At 47.6% G+C, this 25,000-nt stretch overlaps 1 protein-coding gene across 1 annotated transcript in view; it reads left to right on the top strand.

Annotated features, from left to right (window-relative positions):
• Positions 1 to 674: 674 nt before the first annotated feature.
• Positions 675 to 25,000, top strand: part of slc1a7a (solute carrier family 1 member 7a) — a 70,201-nt gene continuing 45,875 nt past the window's right edge. Inside the window, exons 1-2 of the mRNA XM_036986515.2 lie at positions 675 to 1,231; positions 21,166 to 21,245. Coding sequence (XP_036842410.2) covers positions 1,091 to 1,231; positions 21,166 to 21,245 — 221 coding nt within the window. The 5' untranslated portion in view covers positions 675 to 1,090. The remainder of the gene's footprint in view (positions 1,232 to 21,165; positions 21,246 to 25,000) is intronic.

Here is a 25,000-nt window from a genome sequence, read left to right as displayed (position 1 = left end):
ACCTCATTGGAATAATTGTCCATTTTAACATACACATTTATAGTAAGTTAATTTAGCAGTAGCCACACCATAGTGCCATCAGACTTCTGATCCCCCTCCTCCTCTTCCTCCTCCTCCTACTCCTCCCCCTCCCCCTCCCCTCCTCCTCTTCTCCCTCTTTCACTTCCCCCTCTTCTTTTTCCTTCTCCTCCTCTTCCACCTCCTCCTCTTCCACCTCCTCTTCTCCTCCCCCCCTCCTCCTCTTCTCCTGCTTCCACTTTCCCCTCTTCCACTTCCTCCTCCTCCTCTTCCCTCCTCCTCTTCCCCCTCCTTTCCTCTTCCTCCTCCTCTCCACTTCCCCCTCCTCCTCTTCCTCCCCCTCTCCTCTTCCCCCTCCTTCCCTCGCCCTCCTCTCCTCTTTTCCTTCTTCCCCTACCCAGGCTAGTTGTTTTACACTCGTTGTTGTTGGAACAATCCTCTGTCCAATTGTTGGTAGGTCTTTAATCCATCCTGCTGATATCCCAATAATGCAGCACAGCGAAGTGTGTGTATGCGTGTGTGTGTGTGTGTGCATAGCTCGTCATGGCCGCTCCTAATAGGATCTAATGTATTAACCCTGAGGACAGTACTGCCAGCTGTCACCAGAGCCCCCTACTGGCTAGAGAAAGAGAGAGAGAGAGAAAGAGAGAGAGAGAGAAATACCGTGTGTGTGCCTGGAAAGTGTGATGCTCTTAGTCCTGTGTGGAATGATAGAGAGAGCTTCATCGCAGAAACCCCCTAAAGTGCTTTATCCGAGGAGGACAACTACTGCCTTCTTCCCTTTGTTTTGGCCAACCTCTACTTCCTCCACCTACTCCATTTTCTCTCAATCCATCTCCTCCCCAATTCAGTCTTTTTTCTCACTTTCATTCTTCAGTCCCTCCCTTCTCTCCAAGGCTCTCTGTTTCCATATCTCCTCCCCCGTCTTCTATCTTTCCGTCTCCTGCCGTCCGGTCTGTCGCGTGCCCCATATAGACCTTGCTCTTTATGGCTGAGTGAAGTGACCAGCCAGGGACTCTGGTGGAGTGAGTGACCAGCCAGGGACTGTGGAGGACTTTACGTGGGAGTAAGGATGGCGGTGAACTTTTCGGAGGTTTGGGGTCGGGTAAAGAATGTGTGTGCGCAGAACGGGCTCCTCATCCTGTCTGTGTTGGCCGTTGTCATTGGCTGTATGATGGGGTTCCACCTGCGGGGAAAGCAGCTCTCAGACCAGGTCAGTGTCAAAACTAACACCTGCAGGGTGTCCTGTTCCCTCCCCCAACCAAAACCCCCCTTCAATAGTTATCCCCACCGTCCCTAAAGGACCTGTTCCTTCGCCCCCTGTCCCTAAAGGACCTGTTCCTTCGCCCCCTGTCCCTAAAGGACCTGTTCCCTCGCCCCACCGTCCCAAAAGGACCTGTTCCCTCCCCCAACCAAAACCCTCCCTTCAATAGTTATCCCTACCTTCCCTAAAGGACCTGTTCCCTCGCCCCACCGTCCCTAAAGGACCTGTTCCCTCGCCCCACCGTCCCTAAAGGACCTGTTCCTTCGCCCAACCAAAACCCCCCCTTCAATAGTTATCCCCACCGTCCCTAAAGGACCTGTTCCTTCGCCCCCTGTCCCTAAAGGACCTGTTCCTTCGCCCCCTGTCCCTAAAGGACCTGTTCCCTCGCCCCACCGTCCCAAAAGGACCTGTTCCCTCCCCCAACCAAAACCCTCCCTTCAATAGTTATCCCTACCTTCCCTAAAGGACCTGTTCCCTCGCCCCACCGTCCCTAAAGGACCTGTTCCCTCGCCCCACCGTCCCTAAAGGACCTGTTCCTTCGCCCCACCGTCCCTAAAGGACCTGTTCCTTCGCCCAACCAAAACCCCCCCTTCAATAGTTATCCCCACCGTCCCTAAAGGACCTGTTCCTTCGCCCCCTGTCCCTAAAGGACCTGTTCCTTCGCCCCCTGTCCCTAAAGGACCTGTTCCCTCGCCCCACCGTCCCAAAAGGACCTGTTCCCTCCCCCAACCAAAACCCTCCCTTCAATAGTTATCCCTACCTTCCCTAAAGGACCTGTTCCCTCGCCCCACCGTCCCTAAAGGACCTGTTCCCTCGCCCCACCCTCCCTAAAGGACCCTGTTCCCTCGCCCCACCCTCCCTAAAGGACCCTGTTCCCTCGCCCCACCATCCCTAAAGGACCTGTTCCCTCGCCCCACCGTCCCTAAAGGACCTGTTCCCTCGCCCCACCCTCCCTAAAGGACCCTGTTCCCTCGCCCCACCCTCCCTAAAGGACCCTGTTCCCTCGCCCCACCCTCCCTAAAGGACCCTGTTCCCTCGCCCCACCATCCCTAAAGGACCCTGTTCCCTCGCCCCACCATCCCTAAAGGACCTGTTCCCTCGCCCCACCATCCCTAAAGGACCTGTTCCCTCGCCCCACCCTCCCTAAAGGACCCTGTTCCCTCGCCCCACCAAAACCCTCCCTTCAATAGTTATCCCTACCTTCCCTAAAGGACCTGTTCCCTCGCCCCACCGTCCCTAAAGGACCTGTTCCCTCGCCCCACCCTCCCTAAAGGACCCTGTTCCCTCGCCCCACCCTCCCTAAAGGACCCTGTTCCCTCGCCCCACCATCCCTAAAGGACCTGTTCCCTCGCCCCACCGTCCCTAAAGGACCTGTTCCCTCGCCCCACCCTCCCTAAAGGACCCTGTTCCCTCGCCCCACCCTCCCTAAAGGACCCTGTTCCCTCGCCCCACCCTCCCTAAAGGACCCTGTTCCCTCGCCCCACCATCCCTAAAGGACCTGTTCCCTCGCCCCACCATCCCTAAAGGACCTGTTCCCTCGCCCCACCCTCCCTAAAGGACCCTGTTCCCTCGCCCCACCATCCCTAAAGGACCCTGTTCCCTCGCCCCACCATCCCTAAAGGACCCTGTTCCCTCGCCCCACCCTCCCTAAAGGACCCTGTTCCCTCGCCCCACCATCCCTAAAGGACCCTGTTCCCTCACACCTACAGTTAGAAGTACTCTGTTCCAGAAACACCTGGGTCTCCTGTTCCCATACCCTCTCAACCCCCCACCCCTCCACTATCCCTAAAACCCTCTGTCTGTCCAACCCCCCACCCCTCCACTATCCCGAAAGCCCTCTGTTGGTCCTCCCTGTCCACTGGTCCCTCTGTCCCCTGCTGGTCCTCCCTGTCCACTGGTCCCTCTGTCCCCTGTTGGTCCTCCCTGTCCACTGGTCCCTCTGTCCCCTGCTGGTCCTCTCTGTCCACTGGTCCCTCTGCCCCCTGTTGGTCCTCCCTGTCCACTGGTCCCTCTGTCCCCTGCTGGTCCTCCCTGTCCACTGGTCCCTCTGTCCCCCGTTGGTCCTCCCTGTCCACTGGTCCCTCTGTCCTCTGTTAGTCATCCCTGTCCACTGGTCCCTCTGTCCTCTGTTGGTCCTCCCTGTCCACAGGTCCCTCTGTCCCCTGTTGGTCCTCCCTGTCCACTGGTCCCTCTGTCCCCTGTTGGTCCTCCCTGTCCACTGGTCCCTCTGTCCTCTGTTGGTCCTCCCTGTCCACAGGTCCCTCTGTCCCCTGTTGGTCCTCCCTGTCCACTGGTCCCTCTGTCCCCTGTTGGTCCTCCCTGTCCACTGGTCCCTCTGTCCCCTGTTGGTCCTCCCTGTCCACTGGTCCCTCTGTCCTCTGTTGGTCCTCCCTGTCCACAGGTCCCTCTGTCCCCTGTTGGTCCTCCCTGTCCACTGGTCCCTCTGTCCCCTGTTGGTCCTCCCTGTCCACTGGTCCCTCTGTCCTCTGTTGGTCCTCCCTGTCCACAGGTCCCTCTGTCCCCCTAGCCCTGAAAAACACCCCTCAGTGTCCTCCAAAAAATACCCCAAAACACACCACATACCTATAACCCACATTGTTGTCCTAGCAAGGGACAATACCAACCTTATTTCACCTGTGTGATTGAAGGGTGGGCAAAATTGTTTGAATGACGCCTTTGAACGTGTTACAGTACGTATTTTGAACGTCTTTTGAACGTCTTGTGTTGCAGCTAGGTCTGTGAGTGTTACAGTACGTCTTTTGAACGTTTTGTTTTGCAGCTAGGTCTGTGAGTGTTACAGTACGTATTTTGAACGTCTTTTGAACGTCTTGTGTTGCAGCTAGGTCTGTGAGTGTTACAGTACGTATTTTGAACGTCTTTTGAACGTTTTGTGTTGCAGCTAGGTCTGTGAGTGTTACAGTACGTATTTTGAACGTCTTTTGAACGTCTTGTGTTGCAGCTAGGTCTGTGAGTGTTACAGTACGTCTTTTGAACGTCTTGTGTTGCAGCTAGGTCTGTGAGTGTTACAGTACGTATTTTGAACGTTTTGTGTTGCAGCTAGGTCTGTGAGTGTTACAGTACGTATTTTGAACGTCTTGTGTTGCAGCTAGGTCTGTGAGTGTTACAGTACGTCTTTTGAACGTTTTGTGTTGCAGCTAGGTCTGTGAGTGTTACAGTACGTCTTTTGAACGTCTTTTGAACGTCTTGTGTTGCAGCTAGGTCTGTGAGTGTTACAGTACGTCTTTTGAACGTCTTGTGTTGCAGCTAGGTCTGTGAGTGTTACAGTACGTATTTTGAACGTCTTGTGTTGCAGCTAGGTCTGTGAGTGTTACAGTGCGTCTTTTGAGCGTTTTGTGTTGCAGCTAGGTCTGTGAGTGTTACAGTACGTATTTTGAACGTTTTGTGTTGCAGCTAGGTCTGTGAGTGTTACAGTACGTCTTTTGAACGTCTTGTGTTGCAGCTAGGTCTGTGAGTGTTACAGTACGTCTTTTGAACGTCTTGTGTTGCAGCTAGGTCTGTGAGTGTTACAGTACGTCTTTTGAGCATTTTGTGTTGCAGCTAGGTCTGTGAGTGTTACAGTACGTCTTTTGAACGTATTTTGAACGTCTTGCGTTGCAGCTAGGTCTGTGAGTGTTACAGTACGTCTTTTGAGCGTTTTGTGTTGCAGCTAGGTCTGTGAGTGTTACAGTACGTCTTTTGAGCGTTTTGTGTTGCAGCTAGGTCTGTGAGTGTTACAGTACGTCTTTTGAGCGTTTTGTGTTGCAGCTAGGTCTGTGAGTGTTACAGTACGTCTTTTGAACGTATTTTGAACGTCTTGTGTTGCAGCTAGGTCTGTGAGTGTTACAGTACGTATTTTGAGCGTTTTGTGTTGCAGCTAGGTCTGTGAGTGTTACAGTACGTCTTTTGAACGTCTTGTGTTGCAGCTAGGTCTGTGAGTGTTACAGTACGTCTTTTGAACGTCTTGTGTTGCAGCTAGGTCTGTGAGTGTTACAGTACGTCTTTTGAACGTCTTGTGTTGCAGCTAGGTCTGTGAGTGTTACAGTACGTCTTTTGAGCGTTTTGTGTTGCAGCTAGGTCTGTGAGTGTTACAGTACGTCTTTTGAACGTATTTTGAACGTCTTGCGTTGCAGCTAGGTCTGTGAGTGTTACAGTACGTCTTTTGAGCGTTTTGTGTTGCAGCTAGGTCTGTGAGTGTTACAGTACGTCTTTTGAGCGTTTTGTGTTGCAGCTAGGTCTGTGAGTGTTACAGTACGTCTTTTGAGCGTTTTGTGTTGCAGCTAGGTCTGTGAGTGTTACAGTACGTCTTTTGAACGTATTTTGAACGTCTTGTGTTGCAGCTAGGTCTGTGAGTGTTACAGTACGTATTTTGAGCGTTTTGTGTTGCAGCTAGGTCTGTGAGTGTTACAGTACGTCTTTTGAACGTATTTTGAACGTCTTGTGTTGCAGCTAGGTCTGTGAGTGTTACAGTACGTCTTTGAGAACTGAGGTGGGTAGAGAAAGAGGGGGACCTATAAGCTCTATAAGCTGTTGCTGTACAGACGAGCTCTGTAATGTTGCAGTACCAATGGCTGCTGTAGTTTAGCGGCTAGGCCTGATGCTACAGTCCTTCACGGCTCAGTCTCTAGGATGACACTGCTCAGACTGACTTATGGAAAGAGACACTGTTTCTGTTTACAAAATAGCTGGGTTGCTCAGCCCCAAAAAATGACATACAAATTCTAGCACTTCCAGACACTTCAACTCATGTGGTGATTCATGCTGTTGGGTAATGCCAACGGATCCCGGATCCCGTCCCTGTGGATTTGTTTGGCTTCACTTGTCCTGTCTGTGAACAAAATAGGCGACTTCTCATCGGTCTCAGACTTCACCTCTGTCTCAGACTTCACCTCTGTCTCAGACTTCTCATCGGTCTCAGACTTCACCTCTGTCTCAGACTTCACCTCTGTCTCAGACTTCACCTCTGTCTCAGACTTCACCTCTGTCTCAGACTTCACCTCTGTCTCAGACTTCACCTCTGTCTCAGACTTCACCTCTGTCTCAGACTTCTCATCGGTCTCAGACTTCACCTCTGTCTCAGACTTCACCTCTGTCTCAGACTTCACCTCTGTCTCAGACTTCACATCGGTCTCAGACTTCTCATCGGTCACAGACTTCACCTCTGTCTCAGACTTCACCTCTGTCTCAGACTTCACCTCTGTCTCAGACTTCACCTCTGTCTCAGACTTCACCTCTGTCTCAGACTTCACATCGGTCTCAGACTTCTCATCGGTCACAGACTTCACCTCTGTCTCAGACTTCACCTCTGTCTCAGACTTCACCTCTGTCACAGACTTCACCTCTGTCTCAGACTTCACCTCTGTCTCAGACTTCACCTCTGTCTCAGACTTCACATCGGTCTCAGACTTCACCTCTGTCACAGACTTCACCTCTGTCTCAGACTTCACCTCTGTCTCAGACTTCACATCGGTCTCAGACTTCTCATCGGTCTGCTAATTGATGAGATTAAGGATTGCTAGTGGCTGTTGAGGCTTTGCTGTCAGTCACATAGATGGGCTAAAATGCAGCACACTGGTGTTATTGGCTGTTTGCTTGTTTTTTTTAAGTGTATTATTATAGTGCTGGTATATACATGGGGATACAGACAGAGAGGAAGGCAGATGCAGAGTAGTGCTGGGTTCGGGTCGGTTCGGGATACCTAACCAGTACCCACGCTGTAGGTGACGTGCTGCAGGCGGCAGCGTTTCCCGCTAGACATTCAATGTTTATCAGATACATAACAGAATATACTGTAATTACTGTAATTAGTTTGAGGGCATCCTGTTCAAGTTACCTTTACAAAGATAATTACTGCACACAATGTACACAATCAGCTGTGCTAATGTTACACATGTAGTGTGCGACACTCAATCAGTCCTGTGTGTTATGAAAATAAACTTTGAAATTGTGTACCAGTGTGTCATCATAATAATTGCTGCAATGAAACAAGAAATTGGCTCATTATGTGTGTCATTATAATAATTGATGCAATTAAACAAGAATGTATGTATAATTTGATACAGAGGACAGAGCACTTCCCCATTCTCATCGACGGGGCTGCAATGGAACAGGTTGAGAACTTCAAGTTCCTTCAAGTTCCACATCACCAACAAACTAACATGGTCCAAGCACACCAAGACAGTCATGAAGTGGGCACGACAAAACCTATTCCCCCTCAGGAGACTGAAAAGATTTGGCATGGGTCCTCAGATCTTCAGAAGGTTCTACAGCTGCACCATCGAGAGCATCCTGACTGGGTGCATCACTGCCTGGTATGGTAACTGCTCGGCCACCGACTGCAAGGAACTACAGAGGGTAGTGCGAACGGCCCAGTACATTACGGAGGCTAAGCTTCCTGCCATCAAGGACCTCTATACCAGGCGGTGTCAGAGGAAGGCCCTAAAAATTGTCAAAGACTCCAGCCACCCTAGTCATAGACTGTTCTCTCTGCTACCGCTCGGCAAGCGGTACCAGAGCACCAAGTCTAGGTTCAAGAGGCTTCTAAACAGCTTCCTCCCCCAAGCCATAAGACTCCTGAACATCTAATCAAATGGCTACTCAGACTATTTGCATTTCCCCCTCCCCTTTTTTACACTGCTGCCACTCTCTGTTGTTATCATCTATGCACAGTCATTTTAAGAACTATATCTACATGTACATATTACCTCAACTAACCGGTGCCACGGACATTGACTCTGTACCACTATCCCCCTGTATACAGTCTCTCTATTGTTATTTTTACTGCTGCTCTTTAATTACTCGTTACTTTTATTTCTTCTTCTTATCCATATTTTTGTAACTGCATTGTTGGTTAGGGGCTCGTAAGTAAGCATTTCACTGTAAGGTGAATTCCTGTTGAATTCGGCGCATGTGACTATTAGATGTAGGATCTTAATTTGAGCCAGTTTGCTACAGCAGGAAATTAATCCTACAGCAACAAGACATGCAAATGATTATGCTAATTATAATTCATGGATCTTTTTGAAAGGGTTGATACAACTTTCGTAAAGGAAAATCAAGTCAGAAATGTCAAAGTCGAAGTTACAAACTTCAGAAGCCTTGTTAAAAAGTTATCCTGCAACAGGATGATCAAATTAAGACCCTACATATGTGACGCTATACATTATATATAAATACATGTATACATCCGAAGATCATATTAGAAAAGCTAGTTTTCTTAGGGACAAAATACTGTGAAGTTACAAAACAACATGGATATCTCTCAAAGGTTGGCTCTTCAAAGTAGCCAACCTTTGCCTCGAGTGGCAGCTTTGCACATTATTGGAATTCTCTCAACCAGCTTCACCTGGAATGCTTTTCCAACAGTGTTGAAGGAGTTTCCACATATGCTGAGCACTTGATGGCTGCTTTTCTTTCACTCTGCGGTCCCAACTCATCCCAAACCATCTCAATTGGGTTGAGGTCGGGTGATTGTGGAGGCCAAGTCATCTGATGCCCCACTCCATCACTCTCCTTCTTGGTCAAATAGCCCTTACACAGCCTGCAGTTATGTTGGTTCATTGTCTTGTTGAAAAATAAATGACAGTCCCACTAAGCACAAACCAGATGGGATGGTGTATCACTGCATAATGCTGTTGTAGCCATGCTGGTTAAGTGTGCCTTGAATTCCAAATAAATCACAGACAGTGTCACCAGCAAAGAACCCCCACACCATCACACAGTGTCTTCTGAACAGTTGAGATGTGTCTGTTACTTGAACTCTGTGAATAATGTATGTAGGCTGCAATTTCTGAGGCTGGTAACTCTAATGAACTTATCCTCTGCGGCTGAGGTAACTCTGGGTTTTCCTTTCCTGTGGTGGTCCTCATGAGAGACAGTTTCATCATAGCGCTTGATGGTTTTTGCTACTGCAGTTGAAGAAACTTTCAAAGTTCTTGACATTTTCCGTATTGACTGACCTTCATGTCTTAAAGTGATGATGGACTGTCGTTTCTCTTTGCTAATTTGAGCTGTTCTTGCCATAATATGGACTTGGTATTTTACCAAATCTTCTGTGTACCACCCCTACATTGTCAGAACACAACTGACTTGCTCAAACGCATAGAGAAGGAAAGGATGTCCACAAATGAACTTTTAACAAGGCACATCTGTTAATTAAAATGCATTCCAGGTGACTACCTCATGAAGCTGGTTGAGAGAATGCCAAGAGTGTGCAAAGCTGTCATCAAGGCAAAGGGTGGCTACTTCGAAGAATCTCAAATCTAAAATATATTTTGATTTGTTTAACACTTTTTTAGTTACTAAATGATTCCATATGTGTTATTTCATAGTTTTGATGTCTTCACTATTATTCTACAATGTAGAAAATAGTAAAAAATAAAGAAAAAATAATTAGTAGGTGTTGCCAAACTTTTGACTGGTCCTGTATAAATCCTTCCTGTTGATTTCCTTTGAACATCCTGTTCCTTCAATGCACAATGTTTTAAACATTAGTCCCAAAAACATGCAGTCGTGTAAGTGGGGGAGGAGACTCTGGAGAATACATTATAGTGGGGGAGGAGACTCTGGAGAATACATTATAGTGGGGGAGGAGACTCTGGAGAGTACATTATAGTGGGGGAGGAGACTCCGGAGAGTACATTATAGTGGGGGAGGAGACTCTGGAGAGTACATTATAGTGGGGGAGGAGACTCTGGAGAGTACATTATAGTGGGGGAGGAGACTCTGGAGAGTACATTATAGTGATGGAGGAGACTCCGGAGAGTACATTATAGTGGGGGAGGAGAGTCTGGAGAGTACATTATAGTGGGGGAGGAGACTCTGGAGAGTACATTATAGTGGGGGAGGAGACTCTGGAGAGTACATTATAGTGGGGGAGGAGACTCTGGAGATTACATTATAGTGGGGGAGGAGACTCTGGAGATTACATTATAGTGGGGGAGGAGACTCTGGAGAGTACATTACAGTGGGGGAGGAGACTCTGGAGAGTACATTATAGTGGGGGAGGAGACTCTGGAGAGTACATTATAGTGGGGGAGGAGACTCTGGAGATTACATTATAGTGGGGGAGGAGACTCTGGAGATTACATTATAGTGGGGGAGGAGACTCTGGAGAGTACATTACAGTGGGGGAGGAGACTCTGGAGAGTACATTATAGTGGGGGAGGAGACTCTGGAGAGTACATTATAGTGGGGGAGGAGACTCTGGAGAGTACATTATAGTGGGGGAGGAGACTCTGGAGAGTACATTACAGTAGGGGAGGAGACTCTGGAGATTACATTATAGTGGGGGAGGAGACTCTGGAGAGTACATTATAGTGGGGGAGGAGACTCTGGAGAATACATTATAGTGGGGGAGTAGACTCTGGAGAGTACATTATAGTGGGGGAGGAGACTCTGGAGAGTACATTATAGTGGGGGAGGAGACTCTGGAGAGTACATTACAGTGGGGGAGGAGACTCTGGAGAGTACATTATAGTGGGGGAGGAGACTCTGGAGAGTACATTATAGTGGGGGAGGAGACTCTGGAGAGTACATTATAGTGGGGGAGGAGACTCTGGAGAGTACATTATAGTGGGGGAGGAGACTCTGGAGAATACATTATAGTGGGGGAGGAGACTCTGGAGTGTACATTATAGTGGAGGAGGAGACTCTGGAGATTACATTATAGTGGGGGAGGAGACTCTGGAGAGTACATTACAGTAGGGGAGGAGACTCTGGAGAGTACATTATAGTGGGGGAGGAGACTCTGGAGAGTACATTATAGTGGGGGAGGAGACTCTGGAGAGTACATTACAGTGGGGGAGGAGACTCTGGAGAGTACATTACAGTGGGGGAGGAGACTCTGGAGAGTACATTACAGTGGGGGAGGAGACTCTGGAGAATACATTACAGTGGTGGAGGAGACTCTGGAGAGTACATTATAGTGGTGGAGGAGACTCTGGAGAGTACATTATAGTGGGGGAGGAGACTCTGGAGAGTACATTATAGTGGGGGAGGAGACTCTGGAGAGTACATTATAGTGGTGGAGGAGACTCTGGAGAGTACATTATAGTGGTGGAGGAGACTCTGGAGAGTACATTACAGTAGGGGAGGAGACTCTGGAGAGTACATTATAGTGGGGGAGGAGACTCTGGAGAGTACATTATAGTGGGGGAGGAGACTCTGGAGAGTACATTATAGTGGTGGAGGAGACTCTGGAGAGTACATTATAGTGGTGGAGGAGACTCTGGAGAGTACATTACAGTAGGGGAGGAGACTCTGGAGAGTACATTATAGTGGGGGAGGAGACTCTGGAGAGTACATTATAGTGGTGGAGGAGACTCTGGAGAATACATTATAGTGGGGGAGGAGACTCTGGAGAGTACATTATAGTGGTGGAGGAGACTCTGGAGAGTACATTATAGTGGGGGAGGAGACTCTGGAGAGTACATTATAGTGGTGGAGGAGACTCTGGAGAGTACATTATAGTGGTGGAGGAGACTCTGGAGAGTACATTATAGTGGGGGAGGAGACTCTGGAGAGTACATTATAGTGGTGGAGGAGACTCTGGAGAGTACATTATAGTGGTGGAGGAGACTCTGGAGAGTACATTAAAGTGGTGGAGGAGACTCTGGAGAGTACATTATAGTGGTGGAGGAGACTCTGGAGAGTACATTATAGTGGTGGAGGAGACTCTGGAGAGTACATTATAGTGGAGGAGGAGACTCTGGAGAGTACATTACAGTAGGGGAGGAGACTCTGGAGAGTACATTATAGTGGGGGAGGAGACTCTGGAGAGTACATTATAGTGGGGGAGGAGACTCTGGAGAATACATTATAGTGGAGGAGGAGACTCTGGAGAGTACATTATAGTGGGGGAGGAGACTCTGGAGAGTACATTATAGTGGTGGAGGAGACTCTGGAGAGTACATTATAGTGGAGGAGGAGACTCTGGAGAGTACATTACAGTAGGGGAGGAGACTCTGGAGATTACATTATAGTGGGGGAGGAGACTCTGGAGAGTACATTATAGTGGGGGAGGAGACTCTGGAGATTACATTATAGTGGGGGAGGAGACTCTGGAGAGTACATTACAGTGGGGGAGGAGACTCTGGAGAGTACATTATAGTGGGGGAGGAGACTCTGGAGAGTACATTATAGTGGGGGAGGAGACTCTGGAGAGTACATTATAGTGGGGGAGGAGACTCTGGAGAGTACATTACAGTAGGGGAGGAGACTCTGGAGATTACATTATAGTGGGGGAGGAGACTCTGGAGAGTACATTATAGTGGGGGAGGAGACTCTGGAGAATACATTATAGTGGGGGAGTAGACTCTGGAGAGTACATTATAGTGGGGGAGGAGACTCTGGAGAGTACATTATAGTGGGGGAGGAGACTCTGGAGAGTACATTACAGTGGGGGAGGAGACTCTGGAGAGTACATTATAGTGGGGGAGGAGACTCTGGAGAGTACATTATAGTGGGGGAGGAGACTCTGGAGAGTACATTATAGTGGGGGAGGAGACTCTGGAGAGTACATTATAGTGGGGGAGGAGACTCTGGAGAATACATTATAGTGGGGGAGGAGACTCTGGAGTGTACATTATAGTGGAGGAGGAGACTGGAGATTACATTATAGTGGGGGAGGAGACTCTGGAGAGTACATTACAGTAGGGGAGGAGACTCTGGAGAGTACATTATAGTGGGGGAGGAGACTCTGGAGAGTACATTATAGTGGGGGAGGAGACTCTGGAGAGTACATTACAGTGGGGGAGGAGACTCTGGAGAGTACATTACAGTGGGGGAGGAGACTCTGGAGAGTACATTACAGTGGGGGAGGAGACTCTGGAGAATACATTACAGTGGTGGAGGAGACTCTGGAGAGTACATTATAGTGGTGGAGGAGACTCTGGAGAGTACATTATAGTGGGGGAGGAGACTCTGGAGAGTACATTATAGTGGGGGAGGAGACTCTGGAGAGTACATTATAGTGGTGGAGGAGACTCTGGAGAGTACATTATAGTGGTGGAGGAGACTCTGGAGAGTACATTACAGTAGGGGAGGAGACTCTGGAGAGTACATTATAGTGGGGGAGGAGACTCTGGAGAGTACATTATAGTGGGGGAGGAGACTCTGGAGAGTACATTATAGTGGTGGAGGAGACTCTGGAGAGTACATTATAGTGGTGGAGGAGACTCTGGAGAGTACATTACAGTAGGGGAGGAGACTCTGGAGAGTACATTATAGTGGGGGAGGAGACTCTGGAGAGTACATTATAGTGGTGGAGGAGACTCTGGAGAATACATTATAGTGGGGGAGGAGACTCTGGAGAGTACATTATAGTGGTGGAGGAGACTCTGGAGAGTACATTATAGTGGGGGAGGAGACTCTGGAGAGTACATTATAGTGGTGGAGGAGACTCTGGAGAGTACATTATAGTGGTGGAGGAGACTCTGGAGAGTACATTATAGTGGGGGAGGAGACTCTGGAGAGTACATTATAGTGGTGGAGGAGACTCTGGAGAGTACATTATAGTGGTGGAGGAGACTCTGGAGAGTACATTAAAGTGGTGGAGGAGACTCTGGAGAGTACATTATAGTGGTGGAGGAGACTCTGGAGAGTACATTATAGTGGTGGAGGAGACTCTGGAGAGTACATTATAGTGGAGGAGGAGACTCTGGAGAGTACATTACAGTAGGGGAGGAGACTCTGGAGAGTACATTATAGTGGGGGAGGAGACTCTGGAGAGTACATTATAGTGGGGGAGGAGACTCTGGAGAATACATTATAGTGGAGGAGGAGACTCTGGAGAGTACATTATAGTGGGGGAGGAGACTCTGGAGAGTACATTATAGTGGTGGAGGAGACTCTGGAGAGTACATTATAGTGGAGGAGGAGACTCTGGAGAGTACATTACAGTAGGGGAGGAGACTCTGGAGAGTACATTATAGTGGGGGAGGAGACTCTGGAGAGTACATTATAGTGGGGGAGGAGACTCTGGAGATTACATTATAGTGGAGGAGGAGACTCTGGAGAATACATTATAGTGGGGGAGGAGACTCTGGAGAGTACATTATAGTGGGGGAGGAGACTCTGGAGAGTACATTATAGTGGGGGAGGAGACTCTGGAGAGTACATTATAGTGGAGGAGGAGACTCTGGAGAGTACATTATAGTGGGGGAGGAGACTCTGGAGAGTACATTATAGTGGGGGAGGAGACTCTGGAGAGTACATTATAGTGGGGGAGGAGACTCTGGAGAGTACATTATAGTGGGGGAGGAGACTCTGGAGAATACATTATAGTGGGGGAGGAGACTCTGGAGTGTACATTATAGTGGAGGAGGAGACTCTGGAGATTACATTATAGTGGGGGAGGAGACTCTGGAGAGTACATTACAGTAGGGGAGGAGACTCTGGAGAGTACATTATAGTGGGGGAGGAGACTCTGGAGAGTACATTATAGTGGGGGAGGAGACTCTGGAGAGTACATTACAGTGGGGGAGGAGACTCTGGAGAGTACATTATAGTGGAGGAGGAGACTCTGGAGAGTACATTATAGTGGGGGAGGAGACTCTGGAGAGTACATTATAGTGGGGGAGGAGACTCTGGAGAATATATTATAGTGGGGGAGGAGACTCTGGAGAGTACATTATAGTGGAGGAGGAGACTCTGGAGAGTACATTATAGTGGGGGAGGAGACTCTGGAGAGTACATTACAGTGGGGGAGGAGACTCTGGAGAGTACATTATAGTGGGGGAGGAGACTCTGGAGAGTACATTATAGTGGGGGAGGAGACTCTGGAGAGTACATTACAGTGGGGGAGGAGACTCTGGAGAGTACATTACAGTGGGGGAGGAGACTCTGGAGAGTACATTATAGTGGGGGAGGAGACTCTGGAGAGTACATTACAGTGGGGGAGGAGACTCTGGAGAGTACATTATAGTGGGGGAGGAGACTCTGGAGAGTACATTACAGTGGGGGAGGAGACTCTGGAGAGTACATTACAGTGGGGGAGGAGACTCTGGAGAGTACATTACAGTGGGGGAGGAGACTCTGGAGAATACATTATGGTGGTGGAGGAGACTCTGGAGAGTACATTATAGTGGTGGAGGAGACTCTGGAGAGTACATTATAGTGGGGGAGGAGACTCTGGAGAGTACATTATAGTGGGGGAGGAGACTCTGGAGAGTACATTATAGTGGTGGAGGAGACTCTGGAGAGTACATTATAGTGGTGGAGGAGACTCTGGAGAGTACATTACAGTAGAGGAGGAGACTCTGGGGAGTACATTATAGTGGGGGAGGAGACTCTGGAGAGTACATTATAGTGGGGGAGGAGACTCTGGAGAGTACATTATAGTGGTGGAGGAGACTCTGGAGAGTACATTATAGTGGTGGAGGAGACTCTGGAGAGTACATTACAGTAGGGGAGGAGACTCTGGAGAGTACATTATAGTGGGGGAGGAGACTCTGGAGAGTACATTATAGTGGTGGAGGAGACTCTGGAGAATACATTATAGTGGGGGAGGAGACTCTGGAGAGTACATTATAGTGGTGGAGGAGACTCTGGAGAGTACATTATAGTGGGGGAGGAGACTCTGGAGAGTACATTATAGTGGTGGAGGAGACTCTGGAGAGTACATTATAGTGGTGGAGGAGACTCTGGAGAGTACATTATAGTGGGGGAGGAGACTCTGGAGAGTACATTATAGTGGTGGAGGAGACTCTGGAGAGTACATTATAGTGGTGGAGGAGACTCTGGAGAGTACATTATAGTGGTGGAGGAGACTCTGGAGAGTACATTATAGTGGTGGAGGAGACTCTGGAGAGTACATTATAGTGGTGGAGGAGACTCTGGAGAGGACATTATAGTGGAGGAGGAGACTCTGGAGAGTACATTACAGTAGGGGAGGAGACTCTGGAGAGTACATTATAGTGGGGGAGGAGACTCTGGAGAGTACATTATAGTGGGGGAAAAGACTCTGGAGAATACATTATAGTGGAGGAGGAGACTCTGGAGAGTACATTATAGTGGGGGAGGAGACTCTGGAGAGTACATTATAGTGGTGGAGGAGACTCTGGAGAGTACATTATAGTGGAGGAGGAGACTCTGGAGAGTACATTACAGTAGGGGAGGAGACTCTGGAGAGTACATTATAGTGGGGGAGGAGACTCTGGAGAGTACATTATAGTGGGGGAGGAGACTCTGGAGAGTACATTATAGTGGTGGAGGAGACTCTGGAGAGTACATTATAGTGGAGGAGGAGACTCTGGAGAGTACATTATAGTGGTGGAGGAGACTCTGGAGAGTACATTATAGTGGAGGAGGAGACTCTGGAGAGTACATTATAGTGGGGGAGGAGACTCTGGAGAGTACATTATAGTGGGGGAGGAGACTCTGGAGAGTACATTATAGTGGTGGAGGAGACTCTGGAGAGTACATTATAGTGTGGGAGGAGACTCTGGAGAGTACATTATAGTGGTGGAGGAGACTCTGGAGAGTACATTATAGTGGAGGAGGAGACTCTGAAGAGTACATTATAGTGGTGGAGGAGACTCTGGAGAGTACATTATAGTGGAGGAGGAGACTCTGGAGAGTACATTATAGTGGCGGAGGAGACTCTGGAGAGTACATTATAGTGGGGGAGGAGACTCTGGAGAGTACATTATAGTGGTGGAGGAGACTCTGGAGAGTACATTATAGTGGGGGAGGAGACTCTGGAGAATACATTATAGTGGTGGAGGAGACTCTGGAGAATACATTATAGTGGGGTAGGAGACTCTGGAGAGTACATTACAGTGGTGGAGGAGACTCTGGAGAGTACATTATAGTGGGGGAGGAGACTCTGGAGAGTACATTATAGTGGTGGAGGAGACTCTGGAGAATACATTATAGTGGTGGAGGAGACTCTGGAGAATACATTATAGTGGTGGAGGAGACTCTGGAGAGTACATTATAGTGGTGGAGGAGACTCTGGAGAGTACATTATAGTGGTGGAGGAGACTCTGGAGAGTACATTATAGTGGGGGAGGAGACTCTGGAGAGTACATTATAGTGGGGGAGGAGACTCTGGAGAGTACATTATATCAGGCACAGAAATAATAGAAACATCAACATGGTGTAAGAGGGCTCTCTGGTGCTTTGGGAAGGTTTGTGTTTTTCTGCAGTTCCTCAATAGCTACTCTTCTGTCTTTTAATTTTTGTTAAAAACATACCTTTTCAAATGTGCTGTTTTTCTGCTCGACCTGGTGGAGATAGTACCACAAGCCTCCTCTAGATGGCCTCTCAGAAATATCCAGTCCTTTCTTAGTTTCCATGGCTGACCAAGTTGGATGTGGTTGGTTGTTGTTACTGTGCCATGCACTTCCTTCCTACTTTCTGTTATGGCTGTGGTCTCCTTGACAAAGGCCCCTAGGTCAGTTCTACAGTTCTACAGTTCTATAGTTCTACAATTCTACAGTTCCAAATCATCTTCAAACACAGACAATCTCAGTCGTTGTAGGGAATCCAGTAGCATTATTTGACATAGATTAGGCTGTACTATGGAGGAAAAAGCAAAGCAAATGTTTGAGTGGTAAGCAAGATCATAGTGTTATTTCAGCCAATGCATGTCTCTCTCTCTCTTTTCCTACCTCTTGTGAGGTATAGTGGTTAAAAAATGGCTGATTAGGACATGGGATGGTCATGAGGGCAGGAGGGTTGGCCAGAATTGTATAGCAAATAGGAGTTGAGGAGTGACTCCTTTCAAGAGTGGATAGGTACACAGTGCACTGCCTACAACCTCCACTCTCCCACCTCCACTCTCCCACCCCCACTCTTTGTATCCCCCTCTCCCTCCCCCACTCTTCCACCCCCACTCTTCGTATCCCCCTCTCCCACCCCCACTGTCATGTCCGTTGCATAGGAGGGACACGACCTGACGTAAGACAATGTACAGTACAACACATATCGAGGGAGGAAAAGTTGAATGTTTGTTTGCTCCGTATTTCTCGTATTTGTTTCTCACACAGAGCGATAGCAATGGTTTCTATGCACCGTAACAAGGGTAGTTATTCCCCAGCTTGACGCTTATTGCAGCTCTTTCTTTTGCTTACCGATGTTACCCGCTGTGTGATTCAAACTCAGAATGCTCTGGTCTAGTCTATGGCAGCAGGATAATCTAATATAATCTGTGGATTCCTTTATTGGCCAGATTAACCCGATTAATTTGCTTCATTTGAGAGACTGGAAAGACATGTCATGCCTTTAACAGCAACGGGCTCAAACTGAACTCTGAGTACCAAATGGCACCCTATCCACTATAGAGTGCACTTTTTTTTTGACCAGGGCCGATAGGGCTCTAGTCAAAAGTAGTGCACTATATAGGAAATAGGGTGCCATTTGGTACTCATTCCTGATCTCCCCAAATCTAGATATCCACTTAAAATACTTTAAAAGCCTCTGAGCTACTCTAAGTACTTCTCCGCCCTTTGACTCCCCTAACAGATGCATGAGGTCATTTCTATGTTAAAGGACCCATGAGAACCAGCATGTAGAGTGAACGACATTCATATCATTGCATTTCTGTACAGTACAGATTAGGGAGCCATGATGAAATTCCGTTGAGGAAAAAACCCTAACCCCGGACGACGCTGGCGCCAATTGTGCGTCGCCCGATGGGACTCCCAATCATGGCCGGATGTGATACAGTCTGGATTCAAACCAGGTACTATAGTGACGCCTCAGGGCTGAGATCCAGTGCTTTAGACCGCTGCACCACTCGGGAGCCCCTTACTGTGTTCCAATAACCAAAATAGATTTTTGACACCCAATTCTTTTTGCAGACATCTTTGAATCTTAATTAACTAGGAGCAGATATTTAACAGAGTTTTGGGAAATTCTGCTTGTGAATAGAGTTGAATGGTTCGTTAAACTTTGAAATCAAAGTTTTTTTGTTTGGCATCCATTATTGTGGAATTGCCCTTGACAACAGGAACCATCAAGTGTTAGTAATCAAGAATAATCAAGAATCAACGTCCCAGAATGTCACTGGGTTTTTCATTCATTAACATTTGTATTAAGGAGCTATAACTGTGTGTGTGTTTGCAACATGCCAGCCTGTTTGTCCTGTGGCGGCAGATGCCAGGGCCCGATGCCAGCTGTTTGTGTGCGTGAGTGTGTTTTTCACCCAAGTCCAATAGACATGTACACGCACACACACACACACACACACACACACACACACACACACACACACACACACACACACACACACACACACACACACACACACACACACACACACACACACACACACACACACACACACACACACACACACACGCACACTAATCAGCCTGACATTTGACTGCAGTGATCCTGATCTAAAAAAGGCAAACTAAGCTCTCCCTCTCCTCCTGCCTTTCTCCCCCTCCCTCTCTTTCTGACCCCCCCTTCCTAATACTAAACCGTAGCTAAAGCTCTTCAGCAGTTTTATTGTTTTATTGTGTTCAAATGTATATTCTCTCTCTCTCCCCTCCCCTCTCTCTTGCTCTCTCCCTCTCCTATTCCCCCCTCTCTCTCTCTCTCCCTCTCTCTCTCTCTCTAGCTCTACCTCCCCATCTCCCTCGCTCTCTCTCTCCTTCCAGTCCCTCTCTCTCTCGCTCCCCCCTCTCTCTTGCTCTCTCCCTCTCATCCCTCTCTCTCCCTCTCTCTCTCTCTCTCTAGCTCTACCTCCCCATCCCTCTCTCTCTCTCCCTCCCCACTCTCCCTTGAGCTGTCCCTCTCTCTCTCTCTCTCTCTCTCTCTCTCTCTCTCTCTCTCTCCCTCCTTCCCTCTTCCCCCCACCCTCTTCCTCCCTCCCTTTCTCTATCTCTCTCTTCTATCCTTCTCCCTCTGCTCTCCCTCTTCCTAACTATACCTCTATCTCTCTATCCTCCTCAAATATACATACATGTAGGTGATACATTTTACCAACACAAAAACACAAGACTGCCTGTATTGCCTGTGAGTTGCAAATGGAGAACTATAGAAGTACAGATCAACATTAAAAGTAAAGAGATTAAGAATTGTTATTTTGTAACAGTCAGACACATGGCGTAACATGTTTAATCCCCAGTGGGTCATCCTTCTGTTAAGAGACCTCTTCTCTCCTCAGGCAGACATTTTGCTCCTAACAGATCTCTCTTCTTCTCCACCAAGCTTTTCTCACAGGAGTGCTATTTTATTTTCAGTCTCCTGAGGGGGAATAGGTTTTGTCGTGCCCTCTTCACGAATGTTTTGGTGTGTTTGGACCATTCTAGTTTGTTGGTGATGTGGACACCAAAGAACTTGAAGCTCTCAACCTGTTCCACTACAGCCCTGTCGATGAGAATGGGGGTGTGCTCGGTCTTCCTTTTCCTGTAGTCCACAATCATCTCCGTAGTCTTGGTTGTCTTGTCATTGTCGGTGATCAGGCCTACCACTGTTGTGTGGTGTTGGAGTCATGCCGGGCCACACAGTCGTGGGTGAACAGGGAGTACAGGAGGGGACTGAGCACGCACCCCTGAGGGGCTCCATTGTTGAGGATCAGCTTGGCAGATGTGTTGCTACCTACCCTCACCACCTGGGCGGCCCGTCAGAAAGTCCAGGATCCAGATGCAGATGGAGGTGTTTAGTTCCAGGGTCCTTAGCTTAGTGATGAGCTTTGAGGGCACTATGGTGTTGAAATATTCACATTAGTAGCGAAATAGTTGACGTCAACCAATCAACCTTCACTTGACATATGAGAAAGCAACATTTTCATTGTTTTAGGTAATAATATGTTTTTGGGATGCTCCAGATGTTTCTCAGGTAAATGGATACCCAACCTACTGTATACTTACTGTACCTATCTACCCTAACTAACGTCCTGCTCTGCTCTGTGTGTCCTCTCTGTGTTTCCGTAGGAGGTGAAATATTTCCAGTTTCCTGGAGAGCTCCTGATGAGGATGTTAAAGATGCTCATTCTTCCCCTTGTCGTCTCCAGGTAGGAACAGAAGGCATGCTGGGTAGTTCACACAGGACCCCCCCCCCCGCAACCACAACACACGCATGTACGCACGGACACAGACAAACGCAATTCTGTCCACTTGTACAGTACAAAAGCTCCTCCTTGGCATAGTGTCCTTACTCAAGCAGAGAGTCCTCTGGAAAGCTGTGATGCTTATTATACTGGTTCTCCCCTGCAAACACAGTGTACTGTGATGTGGGGGTTATGTGTGGAGAGTAGTATTCGTGGAAATTGAAAAGTATTTATTTCTGTAGTGCTGAGGAAAATAACATAATATAATATTCTGGTGTGTGTGTGTGTGTGTGTGTGTGTGTGTGTGTGTGTGTTTTCATCTACCTTCGTGTTCTCTCCCTCAGACTTGGCAACTAGCTGCAGTATGTCCTAAAAAGGGCTTCTTTTGTATTTAGAAGTTTCCACTTTCAGGTCATGCGGTTGTGCTGCTGTTGACGAACTGTGAGTGTCCACGGTTCGTACGTCATATATGGCTGTGGAGAAATACTTGTGAAGTGAACGTTGCTCTATACTTTGTGAAGTTATAATGCATTCAGTCCAGTGGGAATCATCCATGGCTGTTGTCCCATATAGTACTGTGGCAGCCCTGTGTAGTCATAGGAACCTTTGTGATGTGCCTGCAATGTACAGTATTCTAGAACACAAACACACATAATGTGATGTGCCTGCAATGTACAGTATTCTAGAACACAAACACACATAATGTGGTGTGCCTGCAATGTACAGAATTCTAGAACACAAACACACATAATGTGGTGTGCCTGCAATGTACAGTATTCTAGAACACAAACACACATAATGTGGTGTGCCTGCAATGTACAGTATTCTAGAACACAAACACACATAATGTGGTGTTCCTGCAATGTACAGTATTCTAGAACACAAACACACATAATGTGGTGTTCCTGCCACTGGGACGAAACATTATTATTAAACAGGATTTTCACACAACCAACCGTGTCACAGGTTGAGGACCCTGTAGATCAAATGAGTTGCTATGGTGAAGCACAACATGTCGTAGCCTAAGGCTGTCCTCACTACCCTGGTCTCTTGGTGCTGCTGTATTACCTAACTCAATGGTTATTAAACCTCTCCTCTGAGACCCTTAAACGTTTCACAATAGCCCTGAACTAGCTCACCTGATTCACCTGATTCACCTGATTCACCCGATTCACCTTATTCACCTGATTCACCTTATTCACCTGATTCACCTTATTCACCTGATTCACCCGATTCACCTTATTCACCTGATTCAAGGGCTTGATGGTTTAGTTAAAAAGTGAAATCAGGTTCGCTGGGGGTCCCCGAGGAGAGGTTTGAAACACCCTGGACTAATTAACTCCTGTGAGTTGCCTTTCCTCATTGTTGCATTGTTGGAGTTTATATATATATAAAAAATAATCATCTGACTAAGAAATTCATATCTATTGGTGTTTCTGCAAGGCTTTTATGCTAGGGAAAGGTAAAGATGCAGACCTGGGACAAGCAATTATTATATAAATGCTACATGGAAATCATTTTCATCTGCATTCTACTCACAGAGAAGAAACCGGGAATTATACTTCTGTTGCAGAGCTGTGCTGTAAATCTGTATTCCTTTTATGGGGTTTAATTATGGTGAACTGGCTAGTTTCTCTCTACCTCTGCTCTATTTTGGACCCAAGACCTCCGTGCCCTCTGTGAGTCGACTACACGAGGAGAGTGATGTCGACCGGAGAACGTCCTCCGTGCCCTCTGTGAGTCGGCTACACGAGGAGAGGGATGTCGACCAGAGAAACTCCTCCGTGCCCTCTGTGAGTCGGCTACACGAGGAGAGTGATGTCGACCAGAGAACGTCCTCCGTGCCCTCTGTGAGTCGGCTACACGAGGAGAGTGATGTCGACCAGAGAACGTCCTCCGTGCCCTCTGTGAGTCGACTACACGAGGAGAGTGATGTCGACCGGAGAACGTCCTCCGTGCCCTCTGTGAGTCGACTACACGAGGAGAGTGATGTCGACCAGAGAACGTCCTCCGTGCCCTCTGTGAGTCGGCTACACGAGGAGAGTGATGTCGACCGGAGAACATCCTCCGTGCCCTCTGTGAGTCGACTACACGAGGAGAGTGATCTCGACCAGAGAAAAACGAAGTAACAATCGGACTGATTACATAATCAAGGACCTCAGACACCCTAGCCACTGCCTGTTCACCCCACTACCATCTATAATCCCCAGTCTGAGGTCCTGAGTGCTCTGGAGGTTTTCATCAAGGATCTCTCTGTACTTTGCTCCATTCATCTTTCCCTCAATCCTGACTAGTCTCCCAGTCCCTGCCGCTGAAACACTACCCCACAGCATGATGCTGCCACCACCATGCTTCACTGTAGGGCTGGTAACAGGTTCCCTCCAAACGTGACGCTTGGCATTCAGGCCAAAGAGTTCAATCTTGGTTTCATCAGACCAGAGAATCTTGTTTCTCATGGTCTGAGAGTCCTTTAGGCCCCTTTTGGCAAACTCCAAGCGGGCTGTCATGTACATTTTACTGAGGAGTCTGGCCATTCTACCATAATGGCCTGATTGGTGGAGTGCTGCAGAAATGGTTGTCCTTCTGGAAGGTTCTCCCATCTCCACAGAGGAACTCTGGAGCTCTGTCAGAGTGACAAACGGTTTTTGGTCAGCTCCCTGACCAATAACCTTCTCCCCTGTTTGCTCAGTTTGACCGGGTGGCCATCTCTAGGAAGAGTGTTGGTGGATCCTAACTTCTTTCATTTAAGAATGATGGAGCCCACTGTGTTCTTGGGCACCTTCAATGCTGCAGAAATGTTTTGGTACCCTTCCCCAGATCTGTACCTCGACACAATCCTGTCTCGGAGCTCTACAGACAATTCCTTCGACCTCATGGCTTGGTTTTTGCTTTGACATGCACTGTCAACTGTGGGTCCTTATATAGACAGGTGTGTGCCTTTCTAAATCATGACCAAACAATTGAATTTACCACAGGTGGACTCCAATCAAGTTGTAGAAACATCTCAAGGATGATAAACAGAAACAGGATGGACCTGAGCTCATAGCAAAGGGCCTGAAAAATTATGTAAATAAGGTATTTCAGTAAAAAAAATATATACATTTACAAACATTTCAAAAAACCTGTTTTCGCTTTGTCATTATGGGGTATTGTGATGTCATTATGGGGTATTGTGATGTCATTATGGGGTATTGTGATGTCATTATGGGGTATTGTGATGTCATTATGGGGTATTGTGATGTCATTATGGGGTATTGTGTGTAGATTGATGAGGAAAACAATTTATTGAATCCATTTTAGAACAAGGCTGTAACGTAACAAAATGTGGACAAAGTCAAGAGGTCTGAACACTTTCCTAATGCACTGTATCTACTGTATTCTAGTCATGACTCTTCCTATGTAACTACTGCTGTACTAACCTTTTCTATGCATATACATACTGTCTTTACACACCATCATATGTATATACAGTATGTATAGTTCTTTATATTCTGGTCTTTGATATCGCTCGTTCTGATATTTCATAATTTCTTAATTTTTCTGGGTTACATGTTCATTGTTATTATATTTATTATTGCTAGGTATTACTGCACTGTTAGAGCTAGAAACACAAGCATTTCGCTACACCCACAACAACATCTGAAAATCTGTGTACGCAACCAATAAACTCTCATTTGATTTGACATGCAGGACACTTTGCGGAATAAGCTACTATAGCA

The sequence above is a fragment of the Oncorhynchus mykiss genome, chromosome 8 (genome assembly GCF_057628025.1).
Source record: "Oncorhynchus mykiss isolate SJ-2025 chromosome 8, ASM5762802v1, whole genome shotgun sequence".
Lineage (NCBI taxonomy): Eukaryota > Metazoa > Chordata > Actinopteri > Salmoniformes > Salmonidae > Oncorhynchus > Oncorhynchus mykiss.
The sequence above is the reverse complement of the archived record's forward strand: the minus strand, read 5'-3'. Positions and strand labels throughout refer to the sequence as shown.